The sequence below is a fragment of the Rhinichthys klamathensis genome, unplaced genomic scaffold (genome assembly GCF_029890125.1).
Source record: "Rhinichthys klamathensis goyatoka isolate OS25496 unplaced genomic scaffold, OSU_Roscu_1.1 h1tg000021l_1, whole genome shotgun sequence".
In the NCBI taxonomy this organism is placed as follows: domain Eukaryota; kingdom Metazoa; phylum Chordata; class Actinopteri; order Cypriniformes; family Leuciscidae; genus Rhinichthys; species Rhinichthys klamathensis.
In genome coordinates this window covers 1,599,892-1,619,154 of record NW_026606572.1, presented here as the reverse complement: position 1 = coordinate 1,619,154, position 19,263 = coordinate 1,599,892, and the positions used below count along the sequence as shown (strand labels likewise).

At 38.1% G+C, this 19,263-nt stretch overlaps 4 protein-coding genes across 6 annotated transcripts; 3 read left to right on the top strand and 1 right to left on the bottom strand.

Moving 5' to 3' along the window:
* Positions 1-819: 819 nt before the first annotated feature.
* hcn5 (hyperpolarization activated cyclic nucleotide-gated potassium channel 5) lies at positions 820-8,275 on the top strand. Of its 2 annotated transcripts, XM_056241297.1 has the most exons (11): positions 820-1,577; positions 1,915-2,101; positions 2,178-2,282; positions 2,373-2,510; positions 2,661-2,822; positions 5,344-5,437; positions 5,553-5,680; positions 5,767-5,913; positions 6,026-6,263; positions 6,621-6,794; positions 7,840-8,275. In XM_056241297.1, exons 1-10 carry the CDS (start codon positions 1,396-1,398, stop codon positions 6,788-6,790), a joined length of 1,551 nt encoding a protein of 516 aa, XP_056097272.1. In that variant the 5' UTR covers positions 820-1,395; the 3' UTR covers positions 6,791-6,794; positions 7,840-8,275. The 2 variants fall into 2 exon arrangements, with proteins under 2 accessions (XP_056097272.1, XP_056097265.1); XM_056241290.1 differs by lacking the exon at positions 7,840-8,275 and having other exon boundaries at positions 6,621-7,139.
* Positions 8,276-9,673: 1,398 nt separating this feature from the next.
* On the top strand, positions 9,674-13,790 carry ska3 (spindle and kinetochore associated complex subunit 3). The gene is made up of 10 exons (XM_056241381.1): positions 9,674-9,765; positions 10,106-10,227; positions 10,316-10,377; positions 10,458-10,629; positions 10,799-11,207; positions 12,217-12,260; positions 12,694-12,884; positions 13,032-13,229; positions 13,363-13,569; positions 13,679-13,790. Exons 2-10 carry the CDS (start codon positions 10,119-10,121, stop codon positions 13,700-13,702), a joined length of 1,416 nt encoding a protein of 471 aa, XP_056097356.1. The 5' UTR covers positions 9,674-9,765; positions 10,106-10,118; the 3' UTR covers positions 13,703-13,790.
* A 532-nt stretch (positions 13,791-14,322) lies between these two features.
* Positions 14,323-15,776, bottom strand: sap18 (Sin3A-associated protein). The gene is made up of 4 exons (XM_056241370.1): positions 15,623-15,776; positions 15,096-15,205; positions 14,895-15,017; positions 14,323-14,808 (listed from the first exon to the last, which is right to left on the bottom strand). The coding sequence occupies exons 1-4, from the start codon at positions 15,692-15,694 to the stop codon at positions 14,652-14,654; spliced, it is 462 nt and encodes a 153-aa protein (XP_056097345.1). The 5' UTR covers positions 15,695-15,776; the 3' UTR covers positions 14,323-14,651.
* An 83-nt stretch (positions 15,777-15,859) lies between these two features.
* LOC130076279 (uncharacterized) lies at positions 15,860-18,469 on the top strand. 2 transcript variants are annotated; one of them, XM_056241319.1, is made up of 2 exons: positions 15,860-16,128; positions 16,535-18,469. In XM_056241319.1, the coding sequence occupies exons 1-2, from the start codon at positions 15,951-15,953 to the stop codon at positions 17,815-17,817; spliced, it is 1,461 nt and encodes a 486-aa protein (XP_056097294.1). In that variant the 5' UTR covers positions 15,860-15,950; the 3' UTR covers positions 17,818-18,469. The 2 variants fall into 2 exon arrangements, with proteins under 2 accessions (XP_056097294.1, XP_056097286.1); XM_056241311.1 differs by having other exon boundaries at positions 15,862-16,128; positions 16,478-18,448.
* Positions 18,470-19,263: the final 794 nt, after the last annotated feature.

The window sequence follows — 19,263 nt, the reverse complement described above, 5'->3', positions numbered from 1 at the left end:
CTCCTCCTCATCCGCACACTAACCCCCCAAACCACACCCCCAAACCCTTCTTGTCGGTCATTGGCTGGAATAGTTTATTATGTTTCAGGGAGCGGGTCGCTGCAGTTTGTTTTTGGTGCTGTTTGTGAAGCATGGGCTGTCTACAGAGATCGCGTTTCTTTACAGTGTGTTCAGGGGACAGGCAGCCAGCGGTTAGTGAGGAGATGTTTGCTGTATGTGACAAAAAATGTTTTGCCCTAAAAAACGCGTGACATCGCTTAGAGCACCTTTAAGTAAGTGCAATTCACCTTTATTCCACAAGGTGTTTGATACACAAGGATCGGTTCACATGGTTCACTCATACCGCAGACAAAAAAACAAAAGAATAGGAAGTATCATCAGCTAAACTTGAAATGGCTCAGCGATTTACTGCAGAGCAGAATGGGCCTACTGAACGCAATCAAATATTACTGTCACTGTCACTTGATGGCTGATCTGGTGAAGAAGCTGTCAGCGATCAAAATATTGATTTTGAAGATGTTGAAAATGATAGTTTTTAGAATATGTTTGAGGTCGCGAATAGGAGCCAGATGGGAAATGAGCTCTGTGATGGTATAAAACATATACTCAAACGGAACCCTGCCATGCTCCAAAAGGTAACAAAATATGTTTTAGTTTATTCTTCTGTAGGTTAATTGTTACTCTAATAACAGGAGAGTTGGTAGAGAGACATCCGTGTTAGACATAGATCCGGGTCGCTAATTGGCAAAACATTCATGAATTCAAGGGTTAATCTCTGATTTCTTATAAAGCATAAATATCTGCAAAAAAAAGAAGAAAAGATAAACCTGTATTCTGTCTCTTTTTGGAATAGCAAAATTCTCTGTGCACTTTTATGTGCTCATTAGAAAGAATCTCTTTGTGATATCAGTACAGTCATTTACACACAATGAGAGTGTAAGTAATTCTATCTCCTCCCATTGTCCGGTTCTATCAGAACCATCTGTCTGGTTCAGATGACAATAGCCTACTTGTGATATTCAAAACCACCTTGTGTCAAAGAACCGCCCCGCCCCACAGTCCAGATGAGCTGAGCTGATGTGAGCACGAGGCAGAGATACTGAATAGTTGATGAGACAATAGTTAGTTTGACAGGGGGGGAAGAATGGAAAGTCTGGAACTTATCTCCTTCTACATTCTGGATCGAGCCAGAAAAACTGTGATGGAAAATTACTCTGTGACTGTGCATGTGCGTGCGTGAGAGAGAGAAAGAAAGGGAGCGAGCTTGAAGGCGAAGAAGAAAAGTGGATAATATGGTCAGCATAAAAGAAAGTCCAGAAATAAAGTTGTCACAGAGGCTCGGTGAGAGATGTTAGAGGAGCTTCGGTGATTACGGTGCTTAGTCAGGGTCTGAAAATGCAGCGTTTCGCACCTGAGAATCACAGGCGCTTCAGATGGAACGGGTGGAAAAACCTATTGCTGCCTCAGTTGAACAGACGCTCGCTGTATGTCTACGGCAGTGAGGTGGCCGTGGAGAAGGAGCGCAATAGACAGAAAGAGGGAGACGTGATCGTCATCCATCCCTTCAGTCGTATAAGGTAATGTGCACGTACCATTTTTGGTTCCCCAGAGAACCTTTCAGTCAACACTTCACAAAGGAACCATTTTTCTTAGTGTGAAGAACATTTTAGTGATTTAAATAACCTTTGAACAACATTTTGTGGCATGAAAAGATTACATGTTTGTTAATTACATATGTTTAAGGTTCTTCATTTAACCACCGATGCCAATAAAAAACCTTTAATACACTTAAGTGTATGTCTTTAATGGGCTAATAAATATTTAATCAAATAAAATATACTTTGAAAAGGTAAAACCACATGAAATGCCATGCAAAAAACCCCAATGTATCTCTTTTTTTTCTTATTTATACAGGAGTTACTACATCATGTGTATGGTGGCCATAACATTTCTGAATCTAATTGGGATTCCAATGGAGATTGCCTTTCTAGATGGGAACAGTGGAGTAGGTTGGGAGGGTTTTAATGTGTTCTCGGACACTCTATTCCTGATTGACGTTGGGCTTAACTTTCGCATGGGGATCATTAATGAGGACAGCGATGTAAGGATTAGCCCTAGACTTTACAAATATCCCATTGCTTAAACAAATCCAATGAATCATTCTGTATGTTACACAGGGAGCCATTCTGGATTTGAAAAGCATTCGACAACGGTATCTAAAGAGCTGGTTTATACCTGATATGGTGGCAGCATTTCCAGTTGGTTATATCCTACTTATTGCGGTAATCTGTCTTTTTCTACAATCCTTTGACTGTATTGAAATTACATCACTTTAATTGGAAAACTTGTGTCTTGTGCCCTTTTCATGACAGGATCTACAATACCATGGTGACTCTCCCTCATCCAGAGCCAGCAAAATGATGCGCATCTTGATGTTTGTGAGAATCCTCAGTCTTGTCCGCCTGCTGCGTGTGTCAAGGCTAGTTAGGTTTTTCAATGAGGTGGAGAGAGTAAGTAATGAATAGCTTGAACATGTGAAACTGATCTCATCTGAACAAAACTGAATTGTTTGTACAACAAATAGGAAGTCATCATTCAGAAAGTGTTTTTATTTCTTTAAATAATGCCTTTGATTTTTATATTGAATCTCTGCCTCATAGGTTTCAAATGCCAACTTGGAGGTGATGAGGGTATTCCTAAGAATCTTGTCATTATTTATGATGATATTCCTGCTGTGCCACTGGAATGGCTGTATTCAGTATTTCGTACCTATGCTTGAGGAATTTCCCTCAGACTGCTGGGTTAGAAGAGAGAATCTAATGGTATGTATCTATAGCCCCTTTCACACAGAGATTCCGGAATATACACAGGTAATGTGTCCCGGGATTTGTCCCTGGATCGTTTGATTTTGGTTCATTCACACTGCAGTGATTTTCCCGTAAAGATCCGGTAAAGACACGTGACATCAGGATATGATAACTCCTGTCAGATGTCAGTTCTGCTGATAACTCCTCTTCTACATGAAGACGAGTCCATACTCCCCAGTAGCGCCACTGGGTTTGCCGAGTGGTTCGTTCCACATATGCTGTAGCATAGGTTGTAGAAAGGCCTGTGCGATGGCACGTGCGTCATCACTACGACACACCCCTTACGGCATTGGTCCTTTTTTGTTCACACAGGGTGCGTCCCGGGACTGATCCTAGCAATGTTACTAGGTGCCCATCCCTGCATCGATCCCGGGATCAATCCCGAGACTTGTTTGCGTTCACACAGAACGGCGCTCCCACAGTTATGAAAATATAATTGAATTTGAAAATTGAACTTACAAGCTCTGGAAAAGTCATGGAAATTAATAATATTTTATAGTCATGAAAATTTTAATTGTGAAATGTATAAAAAAAAATCTAGATTTGTTGTAGAAAGTTTTTCAACGTTTCCAGATATGCCTTAAAGAAATTTCTTTAAATGGTTTTTAAACATTATTGGTAATGTTGCAGCAATTACTTATAACAACTTAAAATTGTTGAGATTACTTAAATATCCAACTTCACTAAACTAAACTAAAGTTAAATAAACTTAACATTTTAAAGGGTTAGTTCACCCAAAAATGAAAATTCTGTCAGTAATTACTCACCCTCATGTTGTTCCAACCCCGTAAGGGCCTGTTCACATATTGCGTCTTTTGCGCGCTCAAGTTCGTTATTTCAAATGTAGGCACGCGGTATGCCGGCCGCATCGAGATAAAAACATCTCAACAGCCTCAAGCGCACCATAGGTCACGTGACAAGAACCAACAGACGCCTCCGGAGCGCAACCGCCCTAGCGCTTTGGAAAAAGGAGAATGTGGCGCGCCAAGCGTTTTCTACGCGTTTTTAGGCGCTATATGTGAACAGGCCCTAAGACTTTCGTTCATCTTCAGAACACAAATTAAGATATTTTTGATGAAATCTGAGAGCTGGCTCACTCCTTCATAGGCTTCTAGGCAATTTCATTCTGCCGGTCCAGAAAAGTTAGTAAAGACATCGTTAAAATAGTCCAAGTGACTACAGTGGCTCAACCTTAAGTTTATCAAGCGACTAGAAAAAAAACAGAAATAACGACTTTATTCAACTATTCATTTTCTTCTGTGTGGGCCTCTGACGTGAGTTCACGAGAGCGCAGGACGCATGCGGAGAAGATGGCGCTCGCGATCATTTGATGGGAAAGTGTGAAAGGTAAGCCATTCATTTTGCGGGATTGGTAAGGCACTTTTACGTTTTCTCGTTGGTTTCTCACGATTCGGACATCCAGGAAATGCACACTTTAGAACCATTTTAAACACCACATGGAGACCCATCTGCGTCATCTTCTCAGTTCTCGCGCATGCGTCCTGCACTCTCGTGAACTCGTCAGAGGCCCACACAGAAGAAAATGAATAGTTAATTTGTTTGTTTTTTGCACGCAAAAAGTATTCTCGTTGCTTGATAAACATAAGGTTGAGCCACTGTAGTCACTTGGACTATTTTAACGATGTCTTTACTAACTTTTCTGGGCTGGCAGAATGAAATTACCTTGCAGCCTATGAAGGAGTGAGCCAGCTCTCAGATTTAATCAAAAATATCTTAATTTGTGTTCCGAAGATGAACGAAAGTCTTATGGGGTTGGAACAACACGAGGGTGAGTAATTACTGACAAAAATGTCATTTTTGGTTGAACTAACCCTTTAAGTCAAGCACAAACACATATTTTTTTTATGTTGAAACACAATATTTGAAGAATATGTTGAATTTTAAGTTGTGATAAATAATCACAGCAATCATTTTTTACATTGTACATTATCCTGCGATTTAAATGGCTATTGCATACCAAATGCATACCTAATGCATAAATGTTTCAATATGAAGTATTGATTTGTGTTGAAATTATATTATAATCTTACATCTTAAAGCTGAATGCTCCAACACTATTACAGTATATTAATACTGAGGTCCTCGATAAGGGAATTTTTGCTTTGATACACTAAAAAATAAAAGTTTCAAGGGGGGGGGGGGGACTGTTCACCCAACAAACCTTTCAGTGAACAGTTCTTAAAAGAACCTTTTTTTTCGTATAATGTGAAGAACATTAAAAAAAATCTAAACAACCCTTTACCAATATAAAGAACCTTTTGTGGAATGGAAGGGTTCCATGAATTTTAAAGGCTCTCCTGGAACCAAAAGCATATACTGTGATTGACCGATAAGAACAAGGTATTACAGAGAGCCATACAGTGTATGTGATATTATTTTAGAGCTGTTTTGTGGTTTTAGTGGATAGATTGAATGCATTAATGTCAACTTTTTTGTTTTGTTTTTCATTTGTCAGAATGCCACAGTGGGAGAGAAGTACTCCTTTGGAGTCTTTCGGGCCCTCTCTCATATGACTGCAATATCATATGGTTCCTCTGATACACCCACAAGCAAGGAGTATACTTTTGATCAGCCGATTTAGCAATATGCTAATTTTATCATTCACCAATCACAAATGCACAATTGATACTTCTTTTAATGCCTGAAGTTTTGTTTTGTTTTTAGATGAGGTTGAGCTGTGGATTGTCATGACTAGCATTGTGTCTGGAGCCATCATGTACACAGTGATGGTTGCCAACACTGCTGCTATGATGTCTGATGTGGACATAACAGCAAGAGCGTACAAGAACAAGGTGCAAGAAAAACAAATACCTTGATAAAGCAACATATTAGATGGTTATCGTGTATGCCATTTTCTTATTTGCTTGTTTTTACATAGATAAACCATCTGGAAGATTATATGACTTTCATGAAGCTTCCCAAAGCCCTTCGTATGCGCATCAACAACTACTATCAGGCTCGCTATGGAGGGAAATGGTATGATGAGAAGGATGTCCTGAAGTGGGTGTCCTCATCTCTCAGAGAGGTGCTGCTTACTGTTGGAATTCATACTCGTAGAAGTGATTACTTAAAAGAAGCTTGCTTGTGTTATTAATGATTTAATAACGATTTAATGATGATTTAAATGGTTTTATTAGGAAATTCTGCTGACCATGTGCTCGGACCATGTGAGAAAAGTTCCCATTTTCCGGAACCGTGACATAAACTTCATCAATGCCATTCTTCTGGAACTGCTGTATGAGGTCTTCCAGGCGGGTGACATCATCATCCAGCAGAATGCTCCTGGTGACCGCATGTTCTTCATCGAGCACGGGCAGGTCCTTGTGGAGAATGAGTTTTTCCAGAGGGAACTGTGTGATGGAGACTACTTTGGAGGTTTGACTCGATATATATAAATCTTTGCTTTGTCAATGCAATATCTGTTTATATTATGTACTCTATTCTGTGTTGTAATATACTGTAGTCAGTGTCTTGAAACAGACTCATTGGTAAGATGTTCATTTTAATGTTAAACAAGGGGGCGCTGTCGAGCCCCCCTGCTACGCCCGGGTACCAGCTTCAGCCCGGTTCTGACCCGTGTGCAAAGTTTCAAGAGTTTTTGAGCACGTTAAGGGCCCCAAAAGTGCCCGAAAGGTTGATAAAAAATAATAATAAATAATCCTTAGAAGAACAATAGGGCTCTGCGCCCTTTCAGGGCTTGGGCCCTAATAATTTCTGTCCTTGCCTTTCCAGACTCATGTCTCCTAACAAGAGGAAGGCGTTTGGACACAGTACAAGCTCTGACTATCTGTCAGCTCTTTTCCTTGTCAGTGGACACCTTTCAATGTGTTCTGGAGGACTATCCAGACATCAAGAGAGACCTGGAGACATCTCAACAGGATAAAGACATTTTGTTATGTTGAGAAAGTAAGTTAGTGCTGTTAATGACACACTTAAGAGCACAAGTAACTTGTAGCTGATTTAACATATGCTGGTAACATGGGATAAGATGACCCCCCCCCCCCTAAATTATTCCTCCTGACCATAGATGACACAAAATCTCATATCAGGACTTTTGATGAATGGATATGCTATTCATAATTTTGTCATTTCATCTACATATCAACATTTGTGAGATTTAGTCAGCCGAAACAGTTTTGAGGTTCATAGATCTAATTTTGTGTCTCTGGAAAATAGTGATGTATGACATTTTATTATGTTGAATATCAAATTTTTTTGTGTCTATTTGTTAATGAGGGGTTTGTGGACACATCAATTTTTTTTGGATTTGTGGGGTAAAGGTTATAGATTTTATTTTGAAGTAAAAAGATAAAATTAGACCCTTGAGGTATGATGAAATAATAGATGATTCAATTAAAATATGGGCAATTAAAAATGTAAATATTTATATGCCTGTACATAAGTCATAGAATAATTTTACCTTTCCGATAAATCTATTTTACTGGGATTCTGCTTGGTCTGTCATTGGTTATTCAATTATTATCGACTAATTTGTCAAAAAAAATCTATATAGAGTTAGTATTTTACAATAATGATACTTTAGATATGTAAATATATCAGCTCTATACAAATAAATATGAATTAAATTGAATTAAAAAGTTATTTATTAATTTATCATTTATATAAGTAATTACTTACCCCCTCTTTCAATATGTTACATTTTGTGCTATAACAACTAAATTAGGAAATGTTTATATTTATTTCCTATAATAATATAATCCTATAATACTGTTTAAAAGAAAATCCACATTGTTCTTAAGGGGGCATCTTCCCACATATATACATGTACTAAGTTTGGGGTCGGGAAGATTTGTTAGTGTTTATGTAATGTTCCAGTCTTCAATGTTACATGATACTTGATACATGATACATGATACCTGCAGCTTCCTCTACAAATTTGCCAGATTAAGCTTTGCTTTACTTATTGGATCCTCTCTCTGTATCGGCATAGATTTCTGGCTGTGGTTTGTGAATATTCTATTCCGGACAAGCGGTTTGGAAAATAGGCTTTGAATAAGGTGTAACTCAGCATCACACTGGAATGCAGTTCTTCTGAGAATACTGATAGGATGATATTCGACTGTTTGTAGGCCTCCTTCTCCAGCTCAGCTCCTCCCTCCTGGCTTCTGCTGCCATAGACTACTACTTTCCAAGTGCCCACAGCAGGATGCACCATCACAGCTCAGCATAACCAGTCACAGTTTCACTCTAATGTTTCTTTGTGGGTCTCTGCAAGTGGATCTTTGCAACTTGTTCTTCTAGTAGGCTTCTGCTTCTCCCCACCGCCAGGATCTGCCTCTTTAAGTCTTCCTTAGCCTGTTCTCTGAGGTATCCAGAACAGCGCCCACCGGTGACCTTCATTTCAGTCAGATTAGCTTTCAGCGACTAATGTAGTACACTCAGCTAATTTTCACTCAGCTAGTTTAAATGTCCCACAAAAGTCAGCAGATTTTTCCCAAAAATCAGCGTAGATAATGCACAAATTTGGTCAGGGCCTAGAAATAATCCACCATATTTTACATTTTATATGTATATATATTTTTTTTAAAAGGTCAGATGTTTATAAAAGTTTTATTTTAAAAAGATGTAGGCTAAACAGAGAACTCCGTCATTACATGTTTTTTTTTCTTATTTTTGTTCTTATTTCTTTTTTTAAAGATCATCACATTATATTTTTACTTCTCTCAACACACAAAAAATGCATTTTTATTTTCAAGGGTAGTGTGCTACCATGTTTAAATCAGGCCCATAAATCAACAAAGACAGCAGTTTGATAACACTCTGGCTGTCCATGAGTTAATATGTGCATTCAGAAATCTCTGTGGGCATTCAAAGAGAAAGTTTCATTAGTCACATATGTATTAAAGTTACTCGCACAGATTTAGAGGAACAAGTATTCAAGTTTAGAAGTCTCTCTTCTGTCAAGGAAATATAAAACATGAATTAATAAAGAACATAAAGACTTTTTAAAACATGAATTAGTTGTCCCTGAGTTTTTTTCCACATCGAAATGATTTAAAATGCAATCAATACATTTTACATAGTGTGTAGATTTTCAATTATTTAATTTGACCTCCATTTATTACAAGTGCTTTTTAAATAAATGGAAAGACTCAGTTCATTTAGTAATTATAAACCAGATGAACAGTAAATGTAATTTAAAAGAATGAGGTGTCCAGAAATTAAACGAAGCATACAGAACACTGAGGAGATATCCTGTCATGACGATTGTGTTAATGTAGGGTGGAATAAAGGCGCTGAAGCTCCTGTATTTGAAGTTGAAGTCTGGGGCACATTAAAAGGATGAATGAAACTAAACGGTTTGTGCGTCCAATGTTAACCGAGGATTAGGTCATTGGTTGCACAACAATATATCAAAAATCTGTAGACAAAAAGCGGTCATTGCAGTTACACAATTATTAGCCTAAATTAAAACTATGAATTTGTTTTTTGAGAACTATATTTTTAATTAAGTTTAAGAAACATAAAGGCATGTGGATCAACATTGATCTGTTAACCACACTGGCAAAAATAAATATGCTGACCAGACAGTTGAAGGCACCCATTGACTTCCATAGTAGGAAAAAAATCTGATTACCCGCATTCTTCCAAATATCTTCTTTTTTCAACAGAACAAAGATCTTTGTTTCGAAACTCATGCAGATTTGGAACAACTTGAGGGTGAGAGTGAGACAAAGTAATGACAAATTTTTCATTTTTAGGTGAACTATCTTTTAAACATAATTCGCGTAGAATGACTGCAAAGCATCACTGGGTGGCAGTAATGAGTCTCATTGTGTTTGGATGTGCGTCAAGTCTAACGAGTCAGTCAAAACGAACCCGGATGTGCCGCGAAATTTGAAACAACAGTTCAGAGGTATTTTTTTAATATGTTACTTTCTGGATCTAGTTCATAAAACCACAGTACTTCTGTTAAGGTATTATTCGTTGTCGGTTACCATGTGTTTCTTAAATGACTGTGCTCAAGACAGTAGCTTCCTTGTGTTTTGTTATTGTGATTAACTTTACTTGTTATTGTACACTTTCCACATTAGCCGTACAATCCAAAACAGTTAACGTTACAGTTTGTTGTTTATGCAGAAAAGAACTACCGGTATTTTTATGTTAATATTTTTTATATAATACTATTTGATTTTTTTTTTTTTTTTTATATATTTGATTTTCTTGTTATGACTAGTTATGAATTGTCATTTCAGTTTGACATTAAGCATGAATCCTTCAGAGCGTTTCTTTGCAAAGCTTCGGAAACTGACTGTTTATCTGGAGACTGAAAGCAACAATCTCCTGCATACAAGTCAGAACCTCAAAGACGACGATGGTAAATTGGCAGTACATGTTTTATAGTAAGTAATAAAATGATCAGGTCATAATTGTGCATCCATTGACTGTTGTCTGTGGTTGTTCAGAGGATGAAGAGAATGGGGCTCAAGCACTGTATCAGCTGCACTCTGAAGTCAGGACACTGAAGGTATGTGTATGCTCACTTATGGTCCATGATTTCAGTGTATTTTTAAATATGGGCTACATTTGTCACAAAATCATATGCAGCGGCAAGTTCAAGATCAGGTTGCTACACACGATACAACAAGTACTGAGCTGAGGAGCTTCATCAGAAGATGCTTGGTGCTGAAGCAGAGGACCACAGAAGACATAGACATGCTGAAGAAACACTATGAGAAGTATGGCTACAGACCACGAATAGCAAGACAGGGGTGTATAGGTAAATGTTTATCACATCTGAGAATGTTAACATCCCAGTGCTGCCTCTGCTTGGATTTTATAGCAATTATCTCTATTTAATGATTAAAATAGGTTTTTTGTTTTGTTTTCAGTTAAGGCTTTGCTACAATTAATGTATATGTCAATGGAAATGTTGCTCACTTTTCTAGAGATTAACGGGACAAAAGAGCAAGCACAGGAAGATGAAGGAATGAGACAAGGGGTTTGTGAAGATGCTGAGCAGTCAGAGACGCCTGAAAAGATGCCACCACCCGTTGACCAGCTGCGGACCCCAAAGCTCTCTGATTTTGGTCTGTCTGCACTTCAATTCCAAAGAGTGCTTGGTGAAGCAGAGCAGTCTCTCAGTGCCGCTCCTGTCCCAGCTGTGGCTCTGTCACCTCCACCGTTTGTCATGAGCATGCATCCACGGCAGCCAAAGACACCCAAGTGCTCTCTGCGTATGGAGGAAGATGCTCCGACCCCAAGACTAGAGGACTTCGGCATCTCTGAGTATACCATGTGCTGGAACAATGATTTTACCATGGATTTGTTCAACAAGAAACCACCAAAGACCTGCAGGTATGCTGCTTACTGTGTCTGGTTGTGAATGCAAAATCACAAGCATGTTTGTCTTCTGAAAAGACTAAATATGCCACTTTGAAAATGTGCTTCAAAATTTAAAGTCACAAAATTCAGCTTCATGGGTAGATTTAATGCTGTCTAAGTTGAATTTACATCTTTAGGAGTAATAAAGTTGCTAGGATCTTTACAACCTTATGACATTTTGAACAACATTTTGAAAGTAAAAAATGATAAAGATTCAAGTGAAGTAATCATTACAGTGATTGTGTGTGACATAATCGAACAGATCTCTGCGTATTTCTGTGCCAGCTGTTACTATACATACAATATACATTATTTTTTATGATTTTGAAAAAAGTCTCGTTAACTATTTTAAGGTGTCCCTGTTACTTTAATTATACATTTAAGTAGTGAGTAATATTAATTAACTACATGTCCTTACTATAAGGTTAGGATTAGGGTTTGCTTTAGGGTTAGTAGTTGCATGTAATTGTGTATAATTTATAGTTATATTACTATAGTAACTACATGTAACATGTTTAACAAAGACACTTTAAAATAAAGTGTTACTGAATGCTAACCGAGGCTGCATTTTATTAAAAATACAGTAAAAAAACATTTTTATTATATTGTTTAAAATAACAGTTTTCTATTTCAATATATTTTAAAATGTAATTTATTCCTGTGATCAAATGCAGCATCATTACTCCAGTCTTTAGTGTCACATGATCATCATTCTAATATGCTGATAGTGTGTTTAAGAAACATTTATTATGCTTAATATTTTTGTGGATTTTTTCAGGATTCTTTGATGAATAGAAGATCTTTTTTTATATATAGAAATGTTTTGTAACATAATAAATGTTTTTATTGTAACTTTTGGTCAATTTAATGTGCCTTTGTTGAAAAAGTAAAAAAAAAGTTTTTTTTAAATCTTACTGCTGTCAAATTTGAATGGTAGTGCACTGAAGTGCAGTAATATGTGTGTGTTTTGTGTCTTATACAGTGAAAGAACTCTGTCTTCTGTGCCTAACAAAGGTGTCGCCAGAGGTAAATCATTTAGACTTTTGTTTTTTTTTAATATTAAGATTAGTAGTTAACCTATATGATGGTTTGAATAATTGATTCTTTAACTATTAAATTTGTGCCCGGTTTTACAGACAGGGTTTATATTAAGCCAGGATTAATTCTGCCTTAATTCAATTAGGACTTTTTATAAACGTGCCTTAGAAAAGAAAAACATTACTGGTGTGCATCTTGAGACAAAACAATGGCACTGACATATTTTAAGATATGTCATATTTTAAGATATGTCAGTGCAAGTTCATTTCATTTAAGACGGCTCAAACATGAAACCAGGCATTGGTCTCTGAAATCCTGAATATGTGGTTACTTTTACTAACTGTTTACAAAAGAAGCTGGCTCTTTATATTCGCTATAAAGTTTTTTTATTGATTTGCATGTTTGTGTTGAACTATTTCAGAGAGTCTGGAATCCCCAGAGCCTCCTGTGTTTTGCACCCCAGGATTTAAGATTGAGAAGCACCGGATCCCGTCCTCTCCACCATTGAAAGAAAAAAATTATCTCGATTCTCCTCCTCGCCCTAATAACTGTCCTTCTACCCCAGAGCTCCCTGCATTTGAGACACCTTTTGTCAGCAAGCTAATAAAAAAGGTGTGATGTGCCCCTTAACTCAATACCTTTGTTACTGATGTGTAAATCTGCCTCAAGAGACATTTATTACATTAAACCCTGATCACATACAATACCTTTCAAAATGTGCAATGGTTTCACTTATTCACTGCAATTATGGTTTCACAGGACGATAACGATAAGCAGGAAGAAAGCGAGAGGCACAGGGGATCACAGAAGGACAGCTTTCACCTACCAGAGCTTTCAAACACTAACAGAGCTCCTTCGTTTGACGCTCCAGAGATGCCAAAAGTGCTACGTTACGAGGATGAGGCGATGCCAGAGATGCCGTCCCTGCAGTCACTTTTTGGGAGTTCTCTTGCTTTTGTAAGCAATCATGTTTTAAATATATTTGAATCATTATACCCTAGATTCCATGCTTAACCTCATAAATGTATTGGTTTATAGTTTCATTTATTGAGATGCAGATAATGCTTTCCCTTCCATCAACTCTGAACAGAAAAATGCATCTGGTGAAAGTCTCTCTGGGATGAAGATGGGGGCAGGTAATGTGTTAGAGCTGAAGCAAACCCCTGTCCCAAGGCCTGAAGATGGCTTCAGTCAGGATTGGTGCCTTGCAACTCCAAAAGTCAGAATGAAGTTTCCCACAGAGCCATGCACACCAGAGATGCCAGATATAAGTTCAGTCACTCAGGATATCTTAAAAGTGAGTCACTACAACCTTGTAATGCTGAAATGGCTATTGCAAATTGGACTTTTGTCAAAGAAAACTTTCAAATATGGTTGTTAATTTTTATTTTCCTCCCCCTTTTTAGCTTGTGGCTCAGTGCAAATCGTAAGCGCTCACTACTGGATCTGTGCTGCAGACCTTTAGGTCTAGCTTTCAAAAAGTGGCACCAAGAGGAGAACAGCAGATTGCTTTCATAACACCATGACTCTATTGACTTATTTTTTGATAAGTGCAAAACACTTTTAAGGAGGTTTTTAAATAATACTTAATAAAGAGAATTCAAAATGATGGCATTGATGGTTATTCAAAAGGAACTAACTACATTGGAATGAGTTAGCACTTATTATCAGAGAATTATATAAATAAGTACAATTATCCAGGTCCTTATGTGCATTTCTGGTAAATGTGCAGAGTAATGTAGTGTAACCCTTTTAGTAATGTGGGGACACAGCTATAGCACAAATGCCAGATTATTGTTATCGGTTTAATTCACTATTTCCAGACTAGTTTCCAAATGAGGCAAGATGGACAAAATGCAGAAAAGCCTAACATTTGGCTCCATAATTAAAAAAATATTATGTAGGTCATTTTGTTAAAGTTTAGCTTCATGTCTATGAAAACCTAAAACTAACAGGTTAATTCTGAATGTGAAACCAAAGTATTTTGTTCACACAATTAGTTTCTTTTAATTAAAAAAGTCAGTTTATAAATGTTTAGACCAGAGACAAGATACTGAAAAAAAAAAAATTTATTCAACATTTTATGGGAATCATGGTAACAGGGCTAAAACTTAAAAGGCAGACCTTGTATAAAACCCCATGAAAAACGTAAAATATGAAAAAAATATCTATATAACTTCCAACCCCCAATATCTACCCAATCCTGCTGCTGGAGATGGACCTTCCTGCAGAGTTTAGTTCTGACTTCACAAACAGATGATCAGAGTCTTGAGGTTCACCTGAAAAGCACAGGCAGGGATTGAACCAAACTCTGTAGGAAGGCAGATTTCCAGAAAATATCCCTCTATTTAAATGCAAGCAAGTCTTGTTTCAGGAGGATCAGTAGGGTCTCATGCGTCCTTGGAGAGGTGGTGCACGGTTCGGCGGAGTGATCGCGATGTCAAGGTAATCTCCAATCTGAAAGCGCTGAGACTGAAGCGTCATGGAGTCATCTGCACCTTTGCGTCCCGAAACAGTATTGCCAATCTCTTTAACCCTACAACAAAAGCCAGCCAGGTTACTCAATTCACAATTACAAATCTAAACTGACCAAGCTACATATAATGCCCCTGTATACATTACCTGTAGATTTGTCGTTTAGGGTCTGGGTAAACAATGGCAAACCCAAAATGTGTGCCTTTCTTTCTAGCTTCTGGATAGACTTCCTTCACCAGGCTTGTCAGTTCTTTCAAAGTAGCATCCATCCTGTAACCAATGCAGATACAATTCAGAATCATATGGTTTAATTTAAAAAAAAAAATCAAGTTTTATAATAAGACCTACCAGGTGTAAATCTGAAGCTCACTAGATGGTACATTCCCCCGGGCAAACTCGTCCATGCGATGGTGCCTTCCATTGTTGGTGGTGAACACCCTCAGGAGAAGTGGGCATGTCTGTGGGACAACAGACACATGCAGAAATGAATAACAAACAATCTCCCCCGAAACTCAATCAACAGACGAGTATGTGCATTTATTCAATATTGATTATAACAATATTTATGTTTGTAATTCCGTGATTGTAGTACAGATGGAGTAAAATGCGTTTGTGTCACATCTTTAATAATTATGTTCTAGATACTTGATATTTTAATGTTATTTTTATTGAATGCTATACACTTATATTATTAAGGTACGATTTGTAGTATACTATGGTGCAACTAGACATTTCAGTAGCATATCATTTTAGTATAATATGCTATAAACGTAAAGTTTTACTAGTTAAATTTACAATTTAGCTTAGCATGCAAGACGCGTCGTTTGTACACGAATTTTTGCGCAACTGACGAACATAAGCAACGAAAAACTAACCTTTTCTCTGTCCACTGGCTTTTCTGGCTCTTTTTTGATTTCCTCTTGTGTAACCCTCGATTCTACTGCCATTTTAATCCAATTTCTTTGGAAAATCGCCGATGAATCGCTGTTCACAACGCCTGTTAGTAATGAGCGATCGCGGCGCAGTGAGATGATATCACCACAGCAGTGACTGGGAACACCAATCACAGCCAACCGATGACAACCTGCGAAATGACGACACACTCGCGTCGTCTACGCAACCCCCACCGCCATTTTGGGAGTCAGATTGTAAATATTACTAGTGACGAAAAGCAAATACGTCCACAAATTCGGTGGCCTTAATATGGTTCACACGTGTGTAGTGGCCGGGTGTCGGAACAGGAGGACTCCTGGGACCACATTATCCTTCTACAGGTTTCCACGGGACCCGGAGCGGAAGCAGCGCTGGATCGCTGCTGTGAATCGTGAAGGGTGGGTGCCAAACGAGGGCAGTAGACTCTGCAGCACTCACTTCATTTCAGGTATGTTAAATGGGATGTGATGGGTATTGTATTGTTTTGTTTTTGCAGGGATAATGCACATCGCTGGGGTGAATGTAGATATTTCTGGTAGTGGGGGAGTATGTTTTTATGTTTGCAACGCCCATGTCTGATGTAGATAACGGGGCGTCATGTTAACTTTACCATTTTTATACACTTTGGGGTTTGGGTTAAATGAAAAATTTGCACTCTGTTTCATAGGCTTTAACCCTCTGGCATTCCTCACTTAGGGATCAGAACAGAAATGCTCTGTTCTAGGTTTATAGCACTGTTTGCAGTATGATTAAAAAACTTATTATAGAAAATAAATGTATTGTTGTTCCATTTACAGGAAAACAAGTGAAAAATCCTCGATCCCCAGACTATATTCCTTCGGTTTTCACTTCAGCGCCACTGTCGCCGAATACGAAAGAAGCAAGTGCCTGTGAGATGTATGATAAACAAGAGGCACAAGTGGAGGCAGCCAATGCTTTGCTCTTCCTGCAAGGACAAGGGCGTTTCTTGGAGGATCATGGCCAGATCAGAAGTCAAGAAGAGCCAGAGAGTATTTCCTCTTCACTAAGTAGTTGTGATGAAGAGGATGATAAGACTGAAGATGGCATAGAAGAAGATATCTCACTGACAAGTGTAAACCAAAGAGGAAGTCCAGTGCAAAGCATTCCCTCTGAATATGAGTCCAGTCTTGAGGCTCTTAAGAAAGAGAATATGGAGCTGAGGGAATCGATAGAAAAGATGTCTCTCACTGAGGCGTCCTTCAAACATGATCCAGAAAAGGTTCGGTTTTATACAGGATTGCCAAACTACTTCGTGTTCGAGACGGTGATGTTGCTTCTCGTGCCACACATGAAAGGGGACAAAAATGCGAAACTCTCAAAATTCCAACAACTGCTCTTGACTCTCATGCGACTCAGGCTTGATCTTAGAAATCAAGACTTGGCCTATCGTTTTGGGGTCAAGGTTGCCACAGTGACCAAGACTGTCCATCGGATTATTAATATAATGTTCACCACCCTCGTGCCCACTGCTGTTTTTTGGCCATCTAGAGTAGAGCTCAGAAAAAACCTACCTGCAGCTTTGCGCTGCACATACCCAGACTGTGCAGTGATCATTGACTGCTTTAGGGTTTCTCTGGAAAAAGCTATCTGTGTGGATGTAAACCAAGAGGTTGCATCTACAGCATTGACTGTCCCAGCTCAGTCCACGGTGAATGAGCTTAAATATGTGATAGGTGTTGCTCCTCAGGGTGTGGTCACGTTTGTCTCGAGGGGATCGCCGGGTCACGTCAGCGACAAGCACTTAGTCGAGGGTTCTGGCCTTCTCTGTAAGCTCCTGCCCGGTGATGTTGTTCTGGCCGAGCATGACTTTGACATTGGGGGCTTGGTAGGGGCTTGCAAAGCCGAACTCAAAATCACTAGTTGCAGTTACACTGAAAATAGTCAGAGTGAGGAAGATTTTTCACTGGTGGGTGCTCTTTCAGATAAAATGAATGTTCATAGGCATGTTGGGAATGTAATAGACATGGTCAAAAGAAGATATTGTATGTTGACCGGACCTGTGGAGAGTCCCTTTACAGTCATAGAACGCACTTCCAATGTGAGCACTTTTGATAAGATAGTGCAGGTTGCTTGTGCCTTGAATAATCTGTGTATTTCTGCTGCACCCCTGGAATGATTGCTCATGTTCGCCACACTTTTTGCAAGAGCGACTTTTACCTGTACAATGGCTGAATGCACCTTTATCGTTTCCCCATTTTTACAGAAGAGAATAGATTTTCTGCTATTAAAAGAGGGCTGAGAACATTTATGCAACCTAAGGACCAGTTTATACCAAACATATTCATCAGGCACAGTTCACTGGACAATTTTCTCTCTAGTCTTTTTTACATGAGGATCTTCCTCAGTCTCTGAGCTAACTTTTGTTCATGCTTTGGTTTGATAGAGACATTCCATCCATAGCTTAACTTTAAGTTGCTATTGTTGTGAGTGGAGCTTGTATGCTGAGAATGTAAAATATTCAAGGCACCGAAGAAGGCGTCTCAGTCGGAGACAGTTATAATCATGTGTATTGTGACATCAGCTGCCCTTAGTTCCAGTGCCTTTGTCCATGTGAGGCCTATACCATTTTTTTTTTGCTTCTGTACAGATATACACTATATTTTTGCATTAATCCAGCAGTACTTTGTTCTTTCCTTCTGATGATGCCTTGTCATTCTACCATGTAATGTGATTATTATGTAAGTACCACAAAATTACAGTTTAGTTGTTAGCATTGCTATATGATCATTGTTGTTGTAAATCAACTCTAATAACATTTAGAATTATATTTTCACTCTGAATATATACCATTGCACATGTTTCAGTACTGTATCCTGGCTATCTCTTAACTGTGTGCGTGTGTGCGTGTGTGTCTGTTCCATTTATCTATGTTATGGTTTGTGAAGACAATACTTGTGTTGAATGTTCCATTTTACTTATACGTTCTATACTTATACTTTACAATGTGTAAAGTTCACCAACACAACTGTAATCATCAAAATGTAGCATCCTGTTGTATAACATGTATGAAAATGTCTCCATAAAATTGAGTATTTGTAATTGGAACTGGTATTTTGTCACTCTTCAAGGCATAGTTCACCCAAAAATGAAAATTCTGTCATAATTTACTCAAAGAATTTATTTCCTCTGCTGAACACAAAACAATATATTTTGAAAAATGTTGTTAACCAAACAGTTGATTGGCCCCATAGTATTTTTTTTCTCCATACTATTTTTGGGTGAACTATCCTTTTCCGTTTCTTTATTCTCATGAATTTCTAATTTATTACACAAAAACAACAAGATAGGCTACAGATTTTTTTTCTTCTTCTAATTTTGCAGTACTTTTTAAGTAGTTGACATGAAATTGTCCTGCGTTGTGACATTCTGTACTCCATCTAAATATATATATAGAATTTGTCCCAACGCAGTATTATTTAAAATAAACAAAAAGTTGTAAAAGAAAAGCGGTTTACCAGTAATATGACATCAAATATATGTGTTTTCTTAAACCTTGATGTTGAAGAAATGTATGTGCCATAATGTGTCAACTATACAGTTCCTGTTTCACAATCATTCATCA

What these genes read in the sequence shown, in the direction of transcription:
- LOC130076279 (XM_056241311.1), top strand. Translation starts at nt 15,951, where the DNA reads ATGGTTCACACGTGTGTAGTGGCCGGGTGTCGGAACAGGAGGACTCCT. An exon ending in CAGCACTCACTTCATTTCAG is followed by an intron (nt 16,129 to 16,477) that starts GTATGTTAAATG and finishes TTCCATTTACAG; the next exon opens with GAAAACAAGTGAAAAATCCT.
- sap18 (XM_056241370.1), bottom strand. Translation starts at nt 15,694, where the DNA reads ATGGCAGTAGAATCGAGGGTTACACAAGAGGAAATCAAAAAAGAGCCA. An exon ending in AGCCAGTGGACAGAGAAAAG is followed by an intron (nt 15,206 to 15,622) that starts GTTAGTTTTTCG and finishes GTTGTCCCACAG; the next exon opens with ACATGCCCACTTCTCCTGAG. An exon ending in GAGCTTCAGATTTACACCTG is followed by an intron (nt 15,018 to 15,095) that starts GTAGGTCTTATT and finishes CATTGGTTACAG; the next exon opens with GATGGATGCTACTTTGAAAG.
- ska3 (XM_056241381.1), top strand. Translation starts at nt 10,119, where the DNA reads ATGAATCCTTCAGAGCGTTTCTTTGCAAAGCTTCGGAAACTGACTGTT. An exon ending in AGCAAGACAGGGGTGTATAG is followed by an intron (nt 10,630 to 10,798) that starts GTAAATGTTTAT and finishes TCACTTTTCTAG; the next exon opens with AGATTAACGGGACAAAAGAG. An exon ending in TTGGGAGTTCTCTTGCTTTT is followed by an intron (nt 13,230 to 13,362) that starts GTAAGCAATCAT and finishes AACTCTGAACAG; the next exon opens with AAAAATGCATCTGGTGAAAG.
- hcn5 (XM_056241297.1), top strand. Translation starts at nt 1,396, where the DNA reads ATGCAGCGTTTCGCACCTGAGAATCACAGGCGCTTCAGATGGAACGGG. An exon ending in GTTATATCCTACTTATTGCG is followed by an intron (nt 2,283 to 2,372) that starts GTAATCTGTCTT and finishes TTTTCATGACAG; the next exon opens with GATCTACAATACCATGGTGA. An exon ending in TTCCTCTGATACACCCACAA is followed by an intron (nt 5,438 to 5,552) that starts GCAAGGAGTATA and finishes TTTTGTTTTTAG; the next exon opens with ATGAGGTTGAGCTGTGGATT.